The sequence below is a fragment of the Notamacropus eugenii genome, chromosome 6 (genome assembly GCF_028372415.1).
Source record: "Notamacropus eugenii isolate mMacEug1 chromosome 6, mMacEug1.pri_v2, whole genome shotgun sequence".
Lineage (NCBI taxonomy): Eukaryota > Metazoa > Chordata > Mammalia > Diprotodontia > Macropodidae > Notamacropus > Notamacropus eugenii.
In genome coordinates this window covers 108,456,168-108,474,911 of record NC_092877.1, presented here as the reverse complement: position 1 = coordinate 108,474,911, position 18,744 = coordinate 108,456,168, and the positions used below count along the sequence as shown (strand labels likewise).

At 40.0% G+C, this 18,744-nt stretch overlaps 1 protein-coding gene across 1 annotated transcript in view; it reads left to right on the top strand.

Moving 5' to 3' along the window:
- The first annotated feature begins 5,658 nt into the window (after positions 1-5,658).
- The window catches only part of IGFBP7 (insulin like growth factor binding protein 7), a 73,753-nt gene continuing 60,667 nt past the window's right edge, over positions 5,659-18,744 (top strand). Inside the window, exon 1 of the mRNA XM_072620857.1 lies at positions 5,659-6,452. Coding sequence (XP_072476958.1) covers positions 5,963-6,452 — 490 coding nt within the window. The 5' untranslated portion in view covers positions 5,659-5,962. The remainder of the gene's footprint in view (positions 6,453-18,744) is intronic.

Below are 18,744 nucleotides of genomic sequence, written 5' to 3'. Positions count from 1 at the left end.
GCCCCAAAATGATCTATTGGTGTGTGAGTACTCGTCTTTTCACATAGCAAATACTTCCCGAAAAGGAGCATACGGAAGTTTAATTTTGGTCAGTCATCCTGATAATTCAGTTGAAGATAACCTATCTTCATTTCAGTTGGTTTCTAACGTTCTAAACTTAAGTTTTTGAAGCCACAATCTTGACGTTAAGTCACTCTATAGACTCGTTTTTTTAAATTGACCGGCTTCAGAATTGCTTTTCAAAGAAATCCAACTATGAAACATTTCGAAGAAAAAAAAACATTTGTAGTAAATATCATAGCCTGTTGATTTATCTAGTTTATAAATTTCAAAGTCTCATTAATATATTTTTATTCATTTTTCACTTCTGAAATAAAACAAGCATTCAAATAATTTAAATGAAAAAGATGATTGTACATGAAACTGCAAACCTACTAAGCACAACTTGCTATTCCTTTCAAATACACAACAAAATTATCATGTAAATTTCTTTTTTTTCTTCCTTTCCCCAGCCACCCCACCCTTGAGATGTCTACCATTAGACACAAAAAGGTATTAGGTATGTCCATTTATATGTAAAATTGCTCTGTACATATTTCTATTTATCAGTTCTTTTTCTGGATGCAGATAGCATCTTCTTGTATATGTCCTTTATAGTTAATACGGGTATTTATAGTAGACAAAATAACTTTTTAGCTTAAAGTCATTCTTTTTTTTAAAAAGTCATTCTTAAAACAATATTGCTGTTACTGTATACAATGTTCTCTGGTTCTGCCCACTCTTCATTGTTTTATGCAAGTCTTTCCATGCTTTTCTAAAACCACTGAACTCATCATTTCTTATAATATTGCAGTATTCCATCACAATCATATACTACATCTTGGTCAGCCATTCCCCAGCTGATGGTCATCCCAGCAATTTATAGTTCTAGATATTTTCTTAAAGCAAGTCAACATCAGCTTACCTTTGTCTTTTATTGTTGTTCATTTCATCTCAAAGTAGGCTCCTGGGATCTCCCCCATTACATTGAAAAAGACAGACTCAGTACTTTACATTTGTAAAAGGGGACTTCCAGCCAAGATGGCTGCCTGAATAGCAAGCCAACTGTCCAGCTCCTATATACCTGCTCCAGCAAAACCACGGAGTCTGCTCCAGACCAAATAATGATGAAATCCAAAGCAAAACTACAGTAAGTTATTTATTCCACCCCAGAACTAGATACAAAGCCAGTCAGAAACTCACAAAGCCAGTGCCAGCACAGAGGAGTAACATCCCAACACAAAAAAAAAAAATGGACCAGGTAGCCTTCAAGGATCTGTGCCTGGAGGCAGAGAGAGCAGAGGGCTCCCCCCTGAGAATGCCTCCAGGGTACTTAGAAAGCCCCAAGGTAGAGACCTTGGAAGTCCTAGGGAGTAGCAGCAGACAGCATGACCGTTGAGGAATCAGAGTACCCAGACAGCCCCTGGCCCCAAGGGCTCTGAGATCCCTAATACTGTCCTGAGACTCCGGAGCCTGCCCCTGAAGATCCTGGTCTCTGAACTTCAAATATCCAGAGGGGCCTAACCCCAGAGATGAAGGTCAACACAAGAACCAGGGTGACTGACAAGAACAAGCAGCACCCAAATACCCTGTCCAAAAACACTGCAAGAGGCAGAGCCTAGCCCCAGAAAAAAAGCCAAAATTCAAAAACTGAGGCTGAAAAGATAAGCAAATTAAAGAAGAAAAAAAGCAACTAACCAATATAAAAAAATTATTGCAAATATCTTGAGATCCCCCAAAAGAAAGAACAAATAATTCCCCAACAAATGTAAGCAGACACTCAAAGGAATTTTTTTAAAATGGGTTTTCCAAAAGGACTACTTAAATACTTAGAAAAAAATGAAGTAAAAGATTTTTTTTAATAAAATAAAAGGTCTGGAGAAAAGATTTGGAAGGTGAATAAGTAGCTTTGAAGAGAAACCTATCTAAGAAACAAAGACCTTGAACACTAGATTAGACCAAAACAAAATCAATGATGGAAAGAAATATCATAATATTTGTAAACAGACTTTTGACAATTCGCTTTGTTATTTGTGACCACTGATTCAATGAGCAATCTAATTCAACAGACATTAAATCAATCACTACTATTCCTCTTGATCTTTCCCAGTCCCTACCCCATCATGCCTACTAAAACCCAGTCTCTGCCCTCCAGGAGTTTACCATGGAGTTGGACAGATAAAAGAGATCAGAAGTTGCCCTTGTTAACTCTGTGAACTGGCCTGAGGGTGGGAAAAGCTAGCATGGAGAATGAGTAAGCCTGAAGAGATCCCTTGTCTGAGAGATCTTTTGTGTTGAATTCTTAGGAGTCTGTAAGTTGGGACAGAGCAGAAGTGATTCAAAGATGGTCTCAAAAAATGTGGAAGCCTGGAAAAAAATGAGCACAGCATGACCCAGGGCCTGAGGCATGTTTGACTGTGATGGGTTTGTGACAGCAGGGACAGAAATAAGAAATGAAAAACAAAACATAAATGCACAAGAGACATAGGAAGTGCTAAAGATGCTAGTATCATGGAACCATTCATTAAGCACAGACAGCCACAAACCCAGCTAGCCACCTTACAAATGCACGTACAAGATGGGGAAAGATGGATAGATAATGGTTGATCTGAAAAATAACTGAGGGTTTTCATGGAATTCAACCTTAATGAATCAGCCGTGTGATGGTAGCAAAAAAAAAAAAATGTTAATGTAATCATAACCTTGACTTGCCTAAAGAAATGCATAGCTTCTAGGACTGTGGGTGTACACATGGGTTATTTTTTGACAAGTCATGACACATACATTATAGAAAAGGCTTAGAATCCAGAGAGAGAGAGAGAAAGATCTCAAATATATGTATATGTAATATGTGTATATATATATGTATATGTGTGTGTGTCTGTGTATATATATACACATGTAATAATTTTCAGTTAAGTGATAAAGTGGATAGACTGCCAGGCCCGGAGTCAGGAACACCCAAGTTCAAATCTATCCTCAGAAACTTCCTAGCTGGGTGACCCTGGGCACATCCCTTAAACCTGTTTGCCTCCACTTCCTCATCTGTAAAATGAGATGGAGAAGGAAATGGCAAACCACTCCAGTACCTTTGCCAAGAAGACCCCAAAGGGAGTCACAAAGAATTGGACATGACTGAACAACAATAACTCAGTTTCTTAGAGTTAATAAAGTGTTTTCCTCACAGATAGACAGTTCAATTCTTATTACTACCACTTTATAGATATAGTATTAAAATGGTAAACACTGGAGGCAGGATTGATTCAAAGGTAGTTTTTTCTGACTCCCAGTTCAGTGAGCATTCTTTTCCCTAAACCACAGTAATATAAGAGGAGGCACAATTTTTAAATATGGAGAGGTGAGTTTTCGAATCTTGCCTACAATTCACAAATTCTCAGACCTAGCTCTATTTCAAAGGCTTGTTGTTCATATTTACTATGACTTTCCGGTGATGTGACTGAAACAAGACAGGCCTGGGGTTACGTCTGAGCCAGCTCCACTCAAAACCTCCATGGCCCTGCAAAACTTGACAGTTTCTAAAAACAAACTGAAATCATTCAATTCAGTTGCAAAAGCAAACTATGAAGTCATGAATAAAAGGAGTAGGGGGTTGTGGAAATAATACTTCATAGAGTTATCCTGAAGAACTAGCTATATGTGTGAGCATACATACATACATACATACACACATATATATTACATAGCCACAGAAATATAGTTGTTCCAAAAGTCCTAAGGCGATTTTAAGCTACCATGAAAGCTTTAGCAGCACTATGACTTCTGCGACAACATATATATATATATATATATCAACCCTTAATATGAGCAAATCTCAGATACCTTTTGAATATACCAATCAGAAGTAAGTCAGGAATTGCAATGTGCTATATTAGGTAGAGACTTAGTCTCAAAGTAAGGACGATCCACACTCAAGACCCAAGCAAATTACTTCATGTTTGAGTGTTCTAGGCAACTCTCTAAGATGCTAAGTCTCAGAGGTTCTAAGTGGCATTGGTGTTTCTTTACCACGGAGCTTCTTATACCAGTGAAATCACAGGTCTAGTCCCAAAATAAGTTGTACTCAGGGTACAAAGTAAGGATGGATTCAGAGATGGGTAGAATTTCTTTGGGATCATGGGATACACTTCATAATTCAACAATCATTCTAAGCCAAGGGCAGCTCTTGGTTCCAAAATAAAATACAATTTAATTTTTTAAAATCATTGTTTGTCCATATGTCCCTCCTCCTCTTATTGCGGAAGGGGCAGATGGAACCATTCTTTCATGACAACAGTATTGGAGTGTTAAGTCAGATTGTGGAATGGAAAACTGTCTCCCTCATCCTCCTGCCCTTCACCCCTCAAGGAATGTTAGGCATCAACCTATAGGACAGTTGAACAAGTTTATCCGAAAGTACTTCTGGGACCGAGGGCTAATTCCTCATCACTCTTTAAAATTATTAAATTGCAGAACTGCATGTGACCAATGAAGAGAACTCCCTACACCCATGAAATCATAAATCCAAACAAAGGATACATATGTTTACAGCACCTTAAAGTTTACAAAGTTCCGTTTCTCAAGGTAAGTCTGTGATGAAGGTGATGCAAGAATTATTATTATTCCCATTTTGTAGATGGGCATAATTGAAGCCACTTGCCCAAAGTATGGAAGGGAGTGTGTTAGAGCCAGTCTGAATTGCAGTCTTTAGATTCTAGGTCCAGGGCTCTTTCCACTGAAAGGGTGAGAGGCCAATTTGTAGAATATTTAGGAGTGATCCGATTTAGATTTTACGTGTTAACATATACTTTTATAATGTTGTAAAAACAATGTTTCATTCTGAGTTATAATGCTGTGATACTTTTTTTAAAAAAGGCAGAAGAAATGAATTGGGAATGATTTATCCTGAAAAGCTTGTAAAACGCCTGCAGCTCGACACACCAAAAACCAAACTGGATGAAGAACCAACGGAGAAGAAACCCAGCTGTGGATCCTGAAAGCCGATTTGGGTGGTTCCAGCTCTCCTCTGTCCAATTTCCATTGAAAGTGCAGCCAAAAGCTATGGAGCAATCCACTATCCTTTCTGGCCTCTCAGAAACATGGATATACTCAACAGTTTGAATTGTTTATTAGTTCCAAGATTTAAAAACGGGGAAAAAAAATAAAAATGAAAAGGGAGAAATAAGTGGCATTAAGGAGAGCCAACTTCTTTTCAGTCAGATGGCATCTGAGTCAGCTTTACTCATAACCTCGTCAAATTCAGTGCTCTGTAAAACGTGACAGTTTCTAAAAACAAACTGGAATCAGTCAATTCAGTTGCAAAAAGAAATTGTAAACAGTCCTCCATAAACGGGGTGGAGGTTGTGGCAATATTTTATAGGGTTGTCCTCAAGAACAAATGAGAAAAGTTATCTAAAACTACCTGTATGTATGTGTAATGAAGGTGACGGAGTAAGCAGATGTTGGAGCGGTACTCACTGTTTTCATCCTTAAAAAAGTGGGGAGGGGGTGAGAACTGACCAGGAGGGAGATACAACTATTTTGCCTGGGAAAAGCGGAGACTGCGAAAAGAGGGTGAAACCCTCAGTGCACACAGATCTCCCAAGCGGCCAGAGCTGCCTCGGCTTCCTCCTCCTCCTCGCCTTTCCCAAGCCGCAGGGCAGCAGTTTCTCCCCGCATTCCTGTGCAGGTCAAGCGGCCGCCCCCTCCGTGCCCTCGGGGGATGGCCTGGGAGCTTGGAGGAGGCGGGGGTGAGAGCTTCTCTCCACCCTGGGGTGTGGTTTGAGCTGCGGAGAGAAGGCGGGGAGGGGTGCGGTTTAAGGAGAACTGAACTCGGTCCCTCCCCAAAAGTCAGGGTCCAGAGCGGTCCTAGGCTCCGGTTTGCGTGCAGCGGTGCCAACAGCAGCCGCAGCTCCCACACCCAGCCATGCCACCGCCTCCGCTGCGCCTCCTACTACTCTGCGCCCCCGGGCTGCTGCTCCTGCTTCTGCCCCTCTCATCTTCCTCCTCTTCTGAAGTCGGGGAGCCGGCTGCCTGCGGCCCCTGCGAGCCTGCCTCCTGCCCGCCCCTGCCCCCGCGGGGTTGTCCCCTAGGGGAGACCCGCGACGCCTGCGGCTGCTGCCCAGCATGCGCCCGCGGGGAGGGAGAACCCTGTGGGGGCAGCGGCGCCGGCAGGGGACACTGCGCGCCGGGCATGGAGTGCGTGAAGAGCCGTAAGAGGCGGAAGGGCAAAGCAGGGGCAGCAGCCGGCGGGCCCGTGGTGAGCGGTGTGTGCGTGTGCAAGAGCCGCTACCCGGTGTGCGGCAGCGACGGTAACACCTACCCCAGCGGCTGCCAGCTGCGTGCCGCCAGCCTCCGGGCGGAGAGCCTAGGCGAGAAGACCATCACCCAGGTCAGCAAGGGCACCTGCGATCAAGGTGGGAAAAGAGCGCGTGCCTCTCCCTCTGCCCCTCTACCCCACTCCACCCCTTACGTGTTGCTTTGCGTTCCCCAAGTGCCAGCAGCTCCGAGGGCGCGCTGCCAGAGTTAGGTTCCAAGTTCGACACCCCTGGTAACTGGGGGAGCTCAGGCGAGACGAGGCGTCCGGGAGTCTCTCCGCACCCCGCCCCATGCCTGCGGGGGAAAGGTGTTAGAGCAGGAGCTGGTGGTGGATGCCGGGCGCACCACGGTAGGCAGTCTCCTTTTTTGGAAGTAAGATTTAGGAGTTTGGTTCATGAGCCAAAAAACTGGGAGGGGGGAGAGAACATGCAAAGGACTGCTTATTTCTGGAAAGACCTCCTCGACCACTCGCGCACCCCCCCAAAAAAACCATCCCTAACGTTTTCTCACCTTTTGACAACTGCCTCACACTTTTCATTCTATCTTGGGGGCCTTTTCATTCCACCATCCCCCATTCCCCTCCTCCTCTATCTTCGTTCTTGGGATGAATGCTGAGGTATTGAGTGGGAAAGAGACGAAACCGGATGAACTTGACCACGAAGTTCAGGAATGGGACCTTTACGAAGGCGACAGGTGTTGAAGACTGTTGAGGGGTCCCCTGAACTTGGCCTTAGTGAAGTAGTGATTGCCCGTTGACACAGGTGTTTAGTATATTTTGCTTAGGACTGAGTTCCAAGGTGATTAAAAGATTTTGGGTGACCCGCTTGGTTATTGTTGTTTATAATAATGACGAACATTTATATAGCTCTTACTGTGTGCCAGGCACAGGGCTAAGCTCATCATCTCCCTTGGTAGTAGTGGGGAGCAACTTCACCTGGTGAAAGTACTCCGTGCATGAAAAGTAATTTAGGTGAGGCATTCTTTGTCTGTGGGCCAGAGGAAAATACAAAATCCTTTGTGGAATTCTCTGGCTTGAGATGTGTTCTTTTTTTATTATTATTATAGTCTGTTATGAATTTTCCTTATTGTTTTCTTTCTTGTTTCTTTCATGCTTAATTCGTCCACCGGACGTGCTGTTCAGAGGATACCTTTGAAATTTTTCTTGACAGTTTATCTTGTTTGCTTAGTTTCTCAGACAAGTCCAAAGTTAATACAAACGTAAGGCCAAGTGGTGACCCATTTTTTTGAAAAGAAGAGAAAATAAACAAAGTTCAGATTCCCAAAGAAGAAAGAAGAAAATGGGACTCCAATGATAATAAGTGACTTAAACTAACTGAAATGGTCTTTTTTCCACAAGCAAAAATTCCAAGGGAAAGTTACAATTCCAGACATGCTTATTCACAGCCAAGACTGAGAAGGTTTTTTGAATTGAGACCTTAGTTCACGTTCACCACCACCACCCCAGTTTACAGATGACAAAACTGAAGCTCAAAGACAGTGCTAAGAAAGGTAATACAGGCAAGGTGTAATATATAGGCAGGAGCTGTGGCAAAAAGAAATACTTTTTAAGATTCTTTTTTACAAGTACACATTTTAATGCCAGAAAATTCAGTTCTCCTTGGCTCCTAAGTATTTATTTTGTGATAAACCACATGAATAATAACAATATTTGACATCTATATAGCCTTTTAGAGCCAGCAAAGTGCTTTTATGAAGTGTCTCATTTGAGCCTTACAGCAACCTTGTGAAGTATGTTCAACTTCACCCACCTTTACTACCCACAGCTGGTAAATTCGCTTGACTTTCAATCTATTATTGTTTTCGATATAAAAGGTGGCTCAGTTTTCTAACTTTCCTTTCTGTATGTATTCACCTTTCTAAGAACTTGTGTAATGACTATTAAGTAACGAAACAGATGTTGCAAGAAACAGATGTTGCAAGATAGATGAAAACTAGGCTCATTACTTTGTCCCAAGTCATAACATCTTCCCCACATGCATAAAAGCAATCTAAAGTGTCAACTGCTTAAGGGACTCGTTAGAGAGGCTGCCTTAAGGTAATAGAAAATGCCCAGATTAATGTTTTACCCCGAAATGCTTGCTTTCAGGATTTTTTTCTTTCAATTTAAGAACTTTACTTAGATTAGCGTTTTGGTTCCAACTGTGAGTTAGAAGGGGCAGCTAGGTGACACAGTGAATAAAGTGTTAGGCCTGGAGAGCCAAGAAGACTCATTTTCCTGAGTTTAAATATGGCCCCAGACACTTAATTAACTGTATGACCCTGAGCAAGTCACTTATCCCTGTTTGCCTCAGTTCCTCATCTATAAAATGAATTGGAGAAGGAAATAGCAAGCCATTCCAATATCTTTGAAGAGTCAAACATGACTGGACTCAACAAGAGTTGGGAATATTTTAGAGAAAAGAAGGCCTTAGAACTACTTAATAGTTCTTCATATTTTTAAACACAGTTATGGAACAGGGAGTGTTAATCATCTGTTCTGTACCATTCTAGAAGAAAGAAATAGAGGACAATGGTCCTAATACATTTAGGAAAAGAAATTCCACTTAAGGGTTAGGGAAAATTGCTTTGCCTTAAAGATTGTTGAACCCTGACAGGATCTTTCTGGAGACCTCCTTTAGAAAATTTAGAGGTAACCAGAAACAATCTTTTTGAACTCCCCTCAAGCTCTAGAATTCTATGATGTGATTAAAATGAACAGGAATTTCCTGAGAATCTCAACTAGCCTTTTAAAAAACTTTTACTGATGCTTTTTGTTTTTACAGCGTATTTTTTTTAATATATCCATTCCCCATTCCCTACTCAGCAAACCTTCTTTTGTACAAGAATTTTAAAAAAATTTCAGAAAACCCAACCCACACATTCACCATGTTTGACCCATAGTAGCCCACACTCATAGTAACCTACCTCTCCAATGAAAGGAAGAAGGTACATTTCCTCAGTTTTGGAGGGGTCAACATTTTATATATAATTCAATTGTGTTTCACTGCCTTTTCTATTTTACATTTTTAAAGTCATTGTGTATATTGTTTTCCTGGTTCTGCCTATTTCACTCCTTATCACTTCATGTGTCTTCTTGTGTTGCTCTGAATACCTCATATTTGTTACTGTATAAAATGAATTAACATTCCATTGCATTCAGGTAACCCCATGTTTAGTCATTTCTCCAACTGTTGGACACTTTCTAATTGTTTGCTACAATTTAAACAACTCTGAGGTACTACCTCACACCTATCAAACTGGCTAAGTGAAGAAAAGGAAAATGGCAAATGTTGAAGGGGTTGTGCGAAAATTGGGACACTAATGTATTGTTGGTAGAGTTGTGAACTGTCAGCCACTCAGGAGAGCAGTTTGGAACTATGCCCAAAGGGCAACCAAACTGTGCATACCCTTTGATCCAGCAATACCACAACTAGGTCTGTATCCCAAAGAGATCAAAGAAAAAGGAAAAGCACCTAGATGTACAAAAATATTTAAAGCAGTTCTTTTCATGGTGGCAAAGAATTGGAATTAACACGATGCATATCAATTGGAGAATAACTGAACAAGATGTGTTATCTGATGGTGATGAAATACTGTTGTGCTATAAAAAATGTTGAGCAGGTTGCTTTCAGAGAAACCTAGAAAGACTTATTTGAACTGATGAAGTGAGCAGAACCAGGAGAGCATTGTACACAGTAACAGCAATATGGTAAGATGATCAACTGTGACTGACTTAGCTATGGTCAGCAATACAGTGATTCAAGACAAATCAGAAGGATTTATGATGGAAAATGTTATGCAGCTCTTGAAAAAGAACTGATGGAATTTGAATGCAGATTGAAACATACCTTTTTACTTTATTATTCTTTTAACTCTGTTATCTTCATTGTACTTTATTATTTTTTGTCTGCATTTTCTCTTGCAACATGACTAACATGGAAATATTTTGTGTGACTGTACATGTGTAATCTGTATAAAATTACTTGCCTCTATGAAGGGGGAGGAAGAGAATTTGGAACTCAAAATTATTTTAATGTTTACATGTAATTGAAGAAAAAAATTAAAATCTGTTTTTTACCATGAAAACTTTTACTGTAAATATTTTTGTATATATATTGTGTAAATATATTTGTGTATATTGTGTATTTTGAGGTTATATGATTAGCAGTCAGATCTTTGGTTCAAAGGGTCTAGGCATTCCGGTCACTTTTTTTTTTTTCTTAACATAATTAGAAACTACTTTCCAGAATGATTATACCAGTTCATAGCTCCATCAACAGGTTTTTGGTGTGGTTATTTATATTCCTTTAGCCTCCCCAATATCCAGTACTGACTTTTTTATCTTCTCTCACCTCTGTTAATTTTCTGAGTGTGAAGTGAAACCTTAGTTGTTTTAATTTGTATTTCTCTTATTATTAGTGATTTGGAGCAATCATTATTGCTAATTGTTTGAAATTCTTTTGAAAACTCTATGCATCCTTAAACCACTTATCCATTGTGGAATGACTTTGTTCTTATATTTATGTTAACTTGTTATTTGTCTTGGATGTGACACCTGTCAATGGTATTCAATGCCACTTTTGCCCCCAGTCTATAGTTTTCCCTTTTATGCTAGCAAGTTGATTTTAATTATGCAAAAATTTTTAAATTTCTTCTAATCAAAATTATCCATTTTATTTATTTATTTACTTTTATTTGGGTAGGAATTTTCCCTGGCCAGGCATGGCAATTATCATCATCATCTTATTAATTATTAAGAGCTAGTCATTTTTATTAATATTAATTCGATTTATTTATAATTTATCTATTTTAAATATAGCTTATTAATAATAAAAAGCTAACCTTTATACAGGATCTCCTCTGTTCTAGGCACTGGCCTAGGCATTTTACAAATATTATCTCATTTGATATTCATGACACTAGGAGGTAGGTGCTGTTGTTACCCTCATTTTACAGCTGAGAAAACTAAGGCGAGGTTAAGTGATTTGCCCAAGGTCACGTAGCTAGCAAAGAACTAGCTAGATTTAGCAAACACTAAAAAAAAAAAAAAAAAAAAAAAAAAGATAACGTAGGATGAATTTGAACTTGGAACTGATTCCAGTTCTAGTGTTTTATCTACTTTTTCTGTTCTCTGCATGGTGGCACAGGCCCATAATCCTTGCTTCCTTAGAAAGCTAAGGCTGGTAGATCTCTTGAGCTCAGGAGTTCTGAACTACAGTGAACCAAGCCCCTAAGATGGTGGGTGAGGGAGGGAGAGGGTCTGGCAGGTTGTCTGGGGCAGGGGAGGGAACCAGTTCAGGCTAGAAAGAGAGCAGGTCCTCCTATGGTGATCAATAGGGGAACTGAACCCCCAGACTAGCCCCTGCATTTCCAGTCTGGGCGAAATAGACCAAGTCTTTAAAAATAAATAATCAAAGTGAAAATTAATTTTCTATCAGCCATAGTTGTGAAAAGTACCTCTATCTTTTTTCCTTCAATTTTGAAAGATAAAATATTTTATATTTTGGTCATATTTAGGTCATCCATTTGGAACTTATTCTAGTATCTGGTATGAGATGTTGGTCCAAACTTTTTTCTTCCCAAACTGCTTTTCAGTTTGCTCTAGCAGTTCTTGCCTATAGGAAGTTCATTTCCAAGTAATTTGTGCTCTTGGGTTTATCAAAAACCCAGAAATTGCATTTGATTTTTATTTTTTAATGTCTTGTTTGTTTCACTGATCTGTTCTGTTTTTGTAACGCATACCAAAATATTTTTGATGGGTACAACTTTCTCATATAATTTCCCTTCCCCCCCACCTTTTGTTTCATTATTTCCTTAGAAATTCTCACCCTTTTGTTCCTCCAAAACATTTGAGTATTATATTAATCTACTTCTAAAAAGTAACTATTCAGTACTTTGATTTGTAGGGAGAAAGGTTCTCTGCTGCCCAGATACAGCAACAGAGATTTTTTTTGGTTTTGACTGATAAAATAGGAACGGGTTCTGAGTGGTTGGAGAACACTAACCTTTTGTCCTTTCATTCTGGCTCATGTTCATTAGCATGCTAAATCAGGAAAGACTTTTGTAGATAATTGTTTGAAAGGGAGGGATGAGATCTTTGAACAGAGTTGGAAATGAAAAGAAAAAAAAAGACAATCTTACTCTGAGGTCACTCTGCCTTCTACTTATTAGCTGAGTGTGGTCCTTATCTGGGCTGGGTTATAGCTACTGTATCCAAAGACTAGAGCAGAGTTGGCCAGCTGGTTGCCCTGAAGAGATGAAGCCTAGATGCTGATGGCTGAGACAAAAGCCAGAAAGCCACCACAGATCCTTTGGAGAACAGGAAAGCTACACGCAGCAGAAATTACTATGCTCGACAAAGATCACTCAGGGGTCCTAGCAGCCAGTAAAAGATCAATGAATCAGAATCCCATAAGACTCCATCACACCCAGAAATAGCTAAAAGGGCAGCTGAACAAGGTACCCAGTGAAGAAGGCCTTCTTCAGGGAGGAATATGAAATCAGCAGAAGATATTCACAGACTTTCACTACCAATAACATGAACCTCTCCCCACACAGGTCTGGCCTCCTCATATAAAACCCCTCTGAATGCCCACATTATTGAGCTATGGTCTATTGTAATTTTTCATGCTATGTGCTAATTCATTAATATTTTTGCTTTGAAGTAATTGTATCCTCTTTAAAAAGAGTCAACATGAGGGCGAATGCTTTGTCTTTGAGAGAAACCTGACTTAAGAGTCAGCAGAACCTGTAGTTACCATGCTGGAGGCTTTAGGTATTAAAGCCAACAATTACTTGGTATAATTCTTATTATAGACCCCTATAAGCAATGGCTCTCCCTCCATTTATTCAAGTCTTCCTTATTCTGTCAAAGATACTTGTAATAACCTTTGTCTTCATTTTTTTAAGCCTTTTTTTGTCTTGATTGATTGACCCCTAGATTTCTTATGAATTTATTAGTTTTCAGTTTTATTGTTTTGGAGGCAGCCAGATGGCACAGTGGACAGAGCTCTGGGACTGAAGTCAGAAAGACCTGAGTTCAAATCCAGCCCCAGACACTTAATAACTGCCTTCCTCAGTTTCCTGAGCTGTAAAATGGGAATAATTATAGCACCTCCTTCCCTGCTTGTTGTGAGAATGTCATGAGATAATATATATAAAGTGTGCTCACTGAGTGGCATGAGTAGGTGGGTGTTGTTCAGTCATTTTCAGTCATGTCTGACTCCTCATGACCCCATTTGGGTTTTTTTTTGGTAAGGATACTGGAGTGGTTTGCCATATTCTTCTCCAGGTCATTTGACAGATGAAGAAACTGAGACAGAGTTAAGTGACTTGTCCAGGGCCACACAACTAGTAAATGTCTAAGGCCAGATTTGAATTCAAGAAGATGAGTCTTTCTGACTCCAGGCCAGGTGATCTATTCACTTCACCACCTAACTACTCCCCCTCCCCCAGTACGTGCTTGTATAAAAATGTTCATTTCCTTCTACTCCTCTTCGAGAGCCTTTTTTGAAATGGTCCTCAGGGTGGATGCCATGAGACTGCATTCTAGATAAGACTGCCTTATAAGGAGGTTCTTTTGCTCCTTGGAATTCCCTTGGATTGAGTCCAAGGTCAACCTTCCTCATACTGAATTCCTCTATAGCGAATAGGATTATTTTTGAGGTTTCGAATCTTGTTTGTGGCAAATTCCAAAACAAGCAAAGCTTTGAATAAACATCCAGAGTTGTATGCTGTGTGACCTGACAGAGTGGCTCCTGAGCTGTGAAGTGCATGCATCACACTTTTGTATTTGTGTGTGTGTGTGTGTGTGTGTGTTTGTATGCGTGTGTGTGCATCTGTTACACCTGAAAGGAAGTGGAAACATTCTGAGAGACTCCCTGGACATGTGGACGTGGGAGGCAATAGGATTTTGAAATCTCGGCCTTTTCAATTCATCCTCAGTTGCCAAAATAATTTTCCTGAAGTGTAAGTATGACCATGCTCCTCAGGAGCATGGGATAAGAGGACTAAGATATTATATAAACTCTGTTTTTTAACATTTAAGACATTTAACATCTTGGCCTTAAGCTACCTTTGCAGCTTTATTATATATCACTCCCCTTAACTCACTCTCTTGTTCATGCTTTGTTCTGGAGGAGGACTGATGACGTCAGGAAGGTGATGTCTTGACTTGCAAGTGAATTAGACTTAAGTAAGGCAAAGTTATGCAAAGTCATCAGCCTCACTCTCTCAGAGTCATCAGAGTCCAGTATACATAAGACAAGATGACTGACCATGGCCCCACTCACCCTATGGTCCAGCCAGATGTGATGTGTGCTGAAGGGAGCCAGCTTGACTAGGCTCTGAAGCTATTTCTTAAATTTACTGTATGAGGATTTACATCTTGGAAATCAGCAAATGCTGCAAATCAGAGCTAGACTTAAGAAAGTGATAGCGAACATTGTACTCAGTAACAATCACATTGTGCGATGATTGACTTTAATAGACTTAGCTCTTCTCAGCAATGCAAGGATCTAAGACAGTTCCAAAAACTCATGATAGAATTGCCATCCCCATTCAGAGAAAGAACTCTGGAGTCTGAATGCAGATGGAAGCAGACTATATGCTCTCCTTTTCTTTCATTTTGTTTCTTCTTTCTCATGGTTCCTCCCATTAGTTCTAATTCTTCTTTACATCATGACTAATGTGAAAATATGTTTAATATGAAAGCATAAGTAGAGCCTATATCAGATTGCATGCTGTCTTGGGGAGGGGGAGAAAATTTGAAACTCAAAATCTTCTGGAAGTGAATGTTGAAAACTAAAAATAAATATTTTTTTTAAGAAGTAAGTGATGGAGAAAGTAATACTGCCTATTCAATTTAAAAGTGTATCAGGTTTCATACTTTTGTGTTTGTTTGTTTTCCTAGAGAGCCAGTGGTTAAGCATTTTACCAGCACACCACTGGGTCCGCCCATAATGGCCCTATCCTATTCCTCACACATAACTCTCCATCTCCTTTCTGTTTGTCTTTGTCCTGGCTGTTCCTTTATGCCTCAAATGTTCTCCCTTCTCACCTCCATCTTTTAGAATCTCCTAAACTCAAGCACCACTTTCTGCATGAAAGCCTTTCCTAATATGTTGAGCAACTAGCGCCTTCCCTCTCCAAATCACCTTGGTTTTGGCTTGTGAATACCGTTTTTTGTATACGTTGTCTCTCCTAAGCTGCTTACTGGTCAAGATCTGCTTCATTTTTTCCCTACTTCCAGCACCTATTACAAAGCTAGGCCCATAATAAATGCTTAATAGATGCTGCTATTTGATTGAACTCAACCCCCAACAGCGGCCTGTGATTTTTTTTCTGAAATGTGCCTTGGGGATAGACCTAAAAATCCATGTACCTGTGAACCAGCAAGGCACAAGTGCGTGGCTCCTTCACAGATAAAACTAACAAACATTGGTACTAAGGTTTGCTGTAGAGAACTTCATTTAATCAGGAACTTAAGTAATAGTTTCATGATTATTTAGGAAGTTGAGTGTGGGCCTTTTCTGGGTTACACAGACTGACTTCCTTGGTGGTCCTAAATTCACCTTACAATTTGGCATTCTTTTATGTTCCTCCCTAGACCAAACATTTCTTCACTTTTTGGCACACCTCGTAGACTGATGTGTAAATCTAGTCTAACATGGGCATGGGAGGCTATACACAGTAATCAGCGCTCTCTTGGCAGAGTCTTTCCAAGCTCTTGGAAGTTGGGTATTTGAGGCTTCTCCCTTGATTTCGTATTGAGCTTGATAGGATATCCCCAATTGAATTCAGCCCACTTCTTTGCTGCATTTTTTGAATATGGAGAAATAAAAGAAAACTAACGGCCTGAAGAAATGTGTTTATGATTAAATTATGATTGTCATCAAAAGGTTTAAATGTATGTAAACTCAGTTGGTTTAAGGGCAGAATAATCTGGCTCTTAAAAAAAATTCTGTTAAATTTTCTTGAGTCCTTCATCCAGAGAAAGAGATAGGAGGTTAAATAAACAGTTGGGGTATACTCAATGACTTTGTACTTTTACTATAAAAAGTGGGAGGTGGTTGAGACTGGAGAGAAGATTGCTTCAGAAAAACCAAAGAGAAGTGACTGTTCTAAATAGAGACTTGATAGAACAAGCATAGGTTTGCTGAGAAACAAGTATCACAGCAGGTGAATGTAAGATTCTTAGCACCTCTAGATAATAGCATAGTATGTCATATATACTTAGACATTTTTTCAAGTGACATAGTAAAATAAACAAGAAAAAAATTCTAGGTTTATCGTGTCATAATTTAGCTATAATAAGTTTAAAGTAAAATGATGTAAATGATGTTCACCTTTATATAAATGCAATGGAGTAATATTTCCTTGCCATTTTGGGTTCTGAATGCCTTAAGCTTTTCATACCTCAATTTCTCTGACTGGTCTTCTACTTAAAGTGCTGCCCAGCTGACTACCTGGTGCAAATAGATAGAGAAGGCATAGTTAATAGAGAAAACTGAAAATCCTCTTGAGGATTGCCCCCAAAGTCTCACACATTGTTGGAAATGTTGGAGATAATCATAGGAGATAAAGTGGATGATTTTGCTTGCCTAAAACCTAGAAGCTTCTGCAAAAACAAAAAGCAATATAGTTAGAATTAGAAAGGAAATAGTTAATTGGGGGGGGGATTTAAGTTTTTTCTTAATACTCAGGAGTAAAGGAAAGAGCCTTTAATGTATTTGACAAAGATGAAGCTGCCTCAAACCACTGTGTTCTTTCCTATGTGTTCCAAAGAAGGCTAATTCCTCGTTTTCGGAGCAGGATACTTTATTTTGGTTGCAGAAAGCTCAAAGACATTTCATTTACCTCCTCATCTTTTAGTAGGCCAGTGGTCAAGTAGTGGGAAGCTTCTACTCTGACATCTGCTCTGCCCTGCCCCAGAGTAAGAGGGAAATTATCAAGCAATATACTGCCTTGTGCATTCCAAAGAGACCACACAGAAGTCTAACTGCTAGAGTCAGCTGGGATAATCCAAGCCAGCAGGGTCTGAGACTGTTGTCTCCAGATATGAGTTATCGGAACGTTTTGCTTAGGAAACAGAAATACAGAAGTGAATTTAAATAGCAGCTGTAGCAATTACATTGGAATCCTGACTTCCAAAGAGCTACCCCTGAGGAATCGGTAGTGCATTTGATAGGGAATAAAATGCATAGGCAGCAGCACAGTTCCAAATTAGGCAAGGCTAGAGGAGGGAAACCATACCAGGCAACGGCTTATTAGGGATGTTAAAACCAGCTGGAGGAGGTGTCACTGAACCAGAGATCAAGGAACTGCCCAATTTTTTGACAGTCCAGGGCAGATACTAAGGCAAAGCCCTGCCAAAGTGGTATCAAAGCATATCAGGTGCACAATCAAAGAACAGTAGAGTGGGAAAGGCCTGAATCATCTCTTCTAGCCCACCCCGCAAAGCAGAAAATGCTGTGCTGAAGGTACCGTGAGATTATTTTGAATCACAAGGCTATTAGACAAAGTTTATGAAATCAATGAAATTTGAGCCACCTTTGTACTTCCCCAAAGCAGCACTCCTTACTTTCTTTTGGCAGATAATAGAGGTTAGAGCATGCAGTACATAGAGCTCTGGGCCTAGGGTCAGAAAGGGGAGATGGAGTCATTCATACATCCCCCATCTTCTTGTCCCTTTATTTTGTGGTCAGTTCCCAAAGGCTTCTTCATTCTATCAACCTTCGTACCAAGAGCCTCTCCCACTCTATCCTATAGTTTTTGGAAGGTGCAACCTATAGTCAATTGCCAACACCACCACCCCATGTTTACCTGAGCCACCCCATATTCCTATTTTTCCTTCTTACCCATCACCATCTTCCCTCAAGGAAGTACTGACATGAAGACTTAGCACACCTGGACCAGAGAGATATAATTCTCTCAGTTCCTTTTTTAAAAAATCTCCAAGTTCAATGAATCTGCACTATTCCCTGGTCTCTTATCCCAGCACAAGATAAGTCTTCCTCACTTAGAAATACAAAGTTTCTACAAAGCAGAGGGTATCACAATTGAGTATGCAACAGAATCAGCCACTGCCCTGATACTGTGTATATGAATGCATCTCCATGGCCTGCTCAGTTCCTGACTCAGACCTTTGGGGTAAGAGTACAGCTATATGTGGATAAATCCCCAGAAGAGCAGAGGATATAAATGCTAGCTATTAAGTATCCTACGGGAAGCTGGTTTATAAACTTCCCTGAGTTTCTATTTATCTTACTTTGAACCCAGTCAAAAGCAGTGCCACAAATGTCTCAAGTTGCTTGAATTTAGATCTGTTCAAACAGAATCACAGAACGATGTTCTTATAAACAAATCACCAGAAACCTCAATCTTGACTTT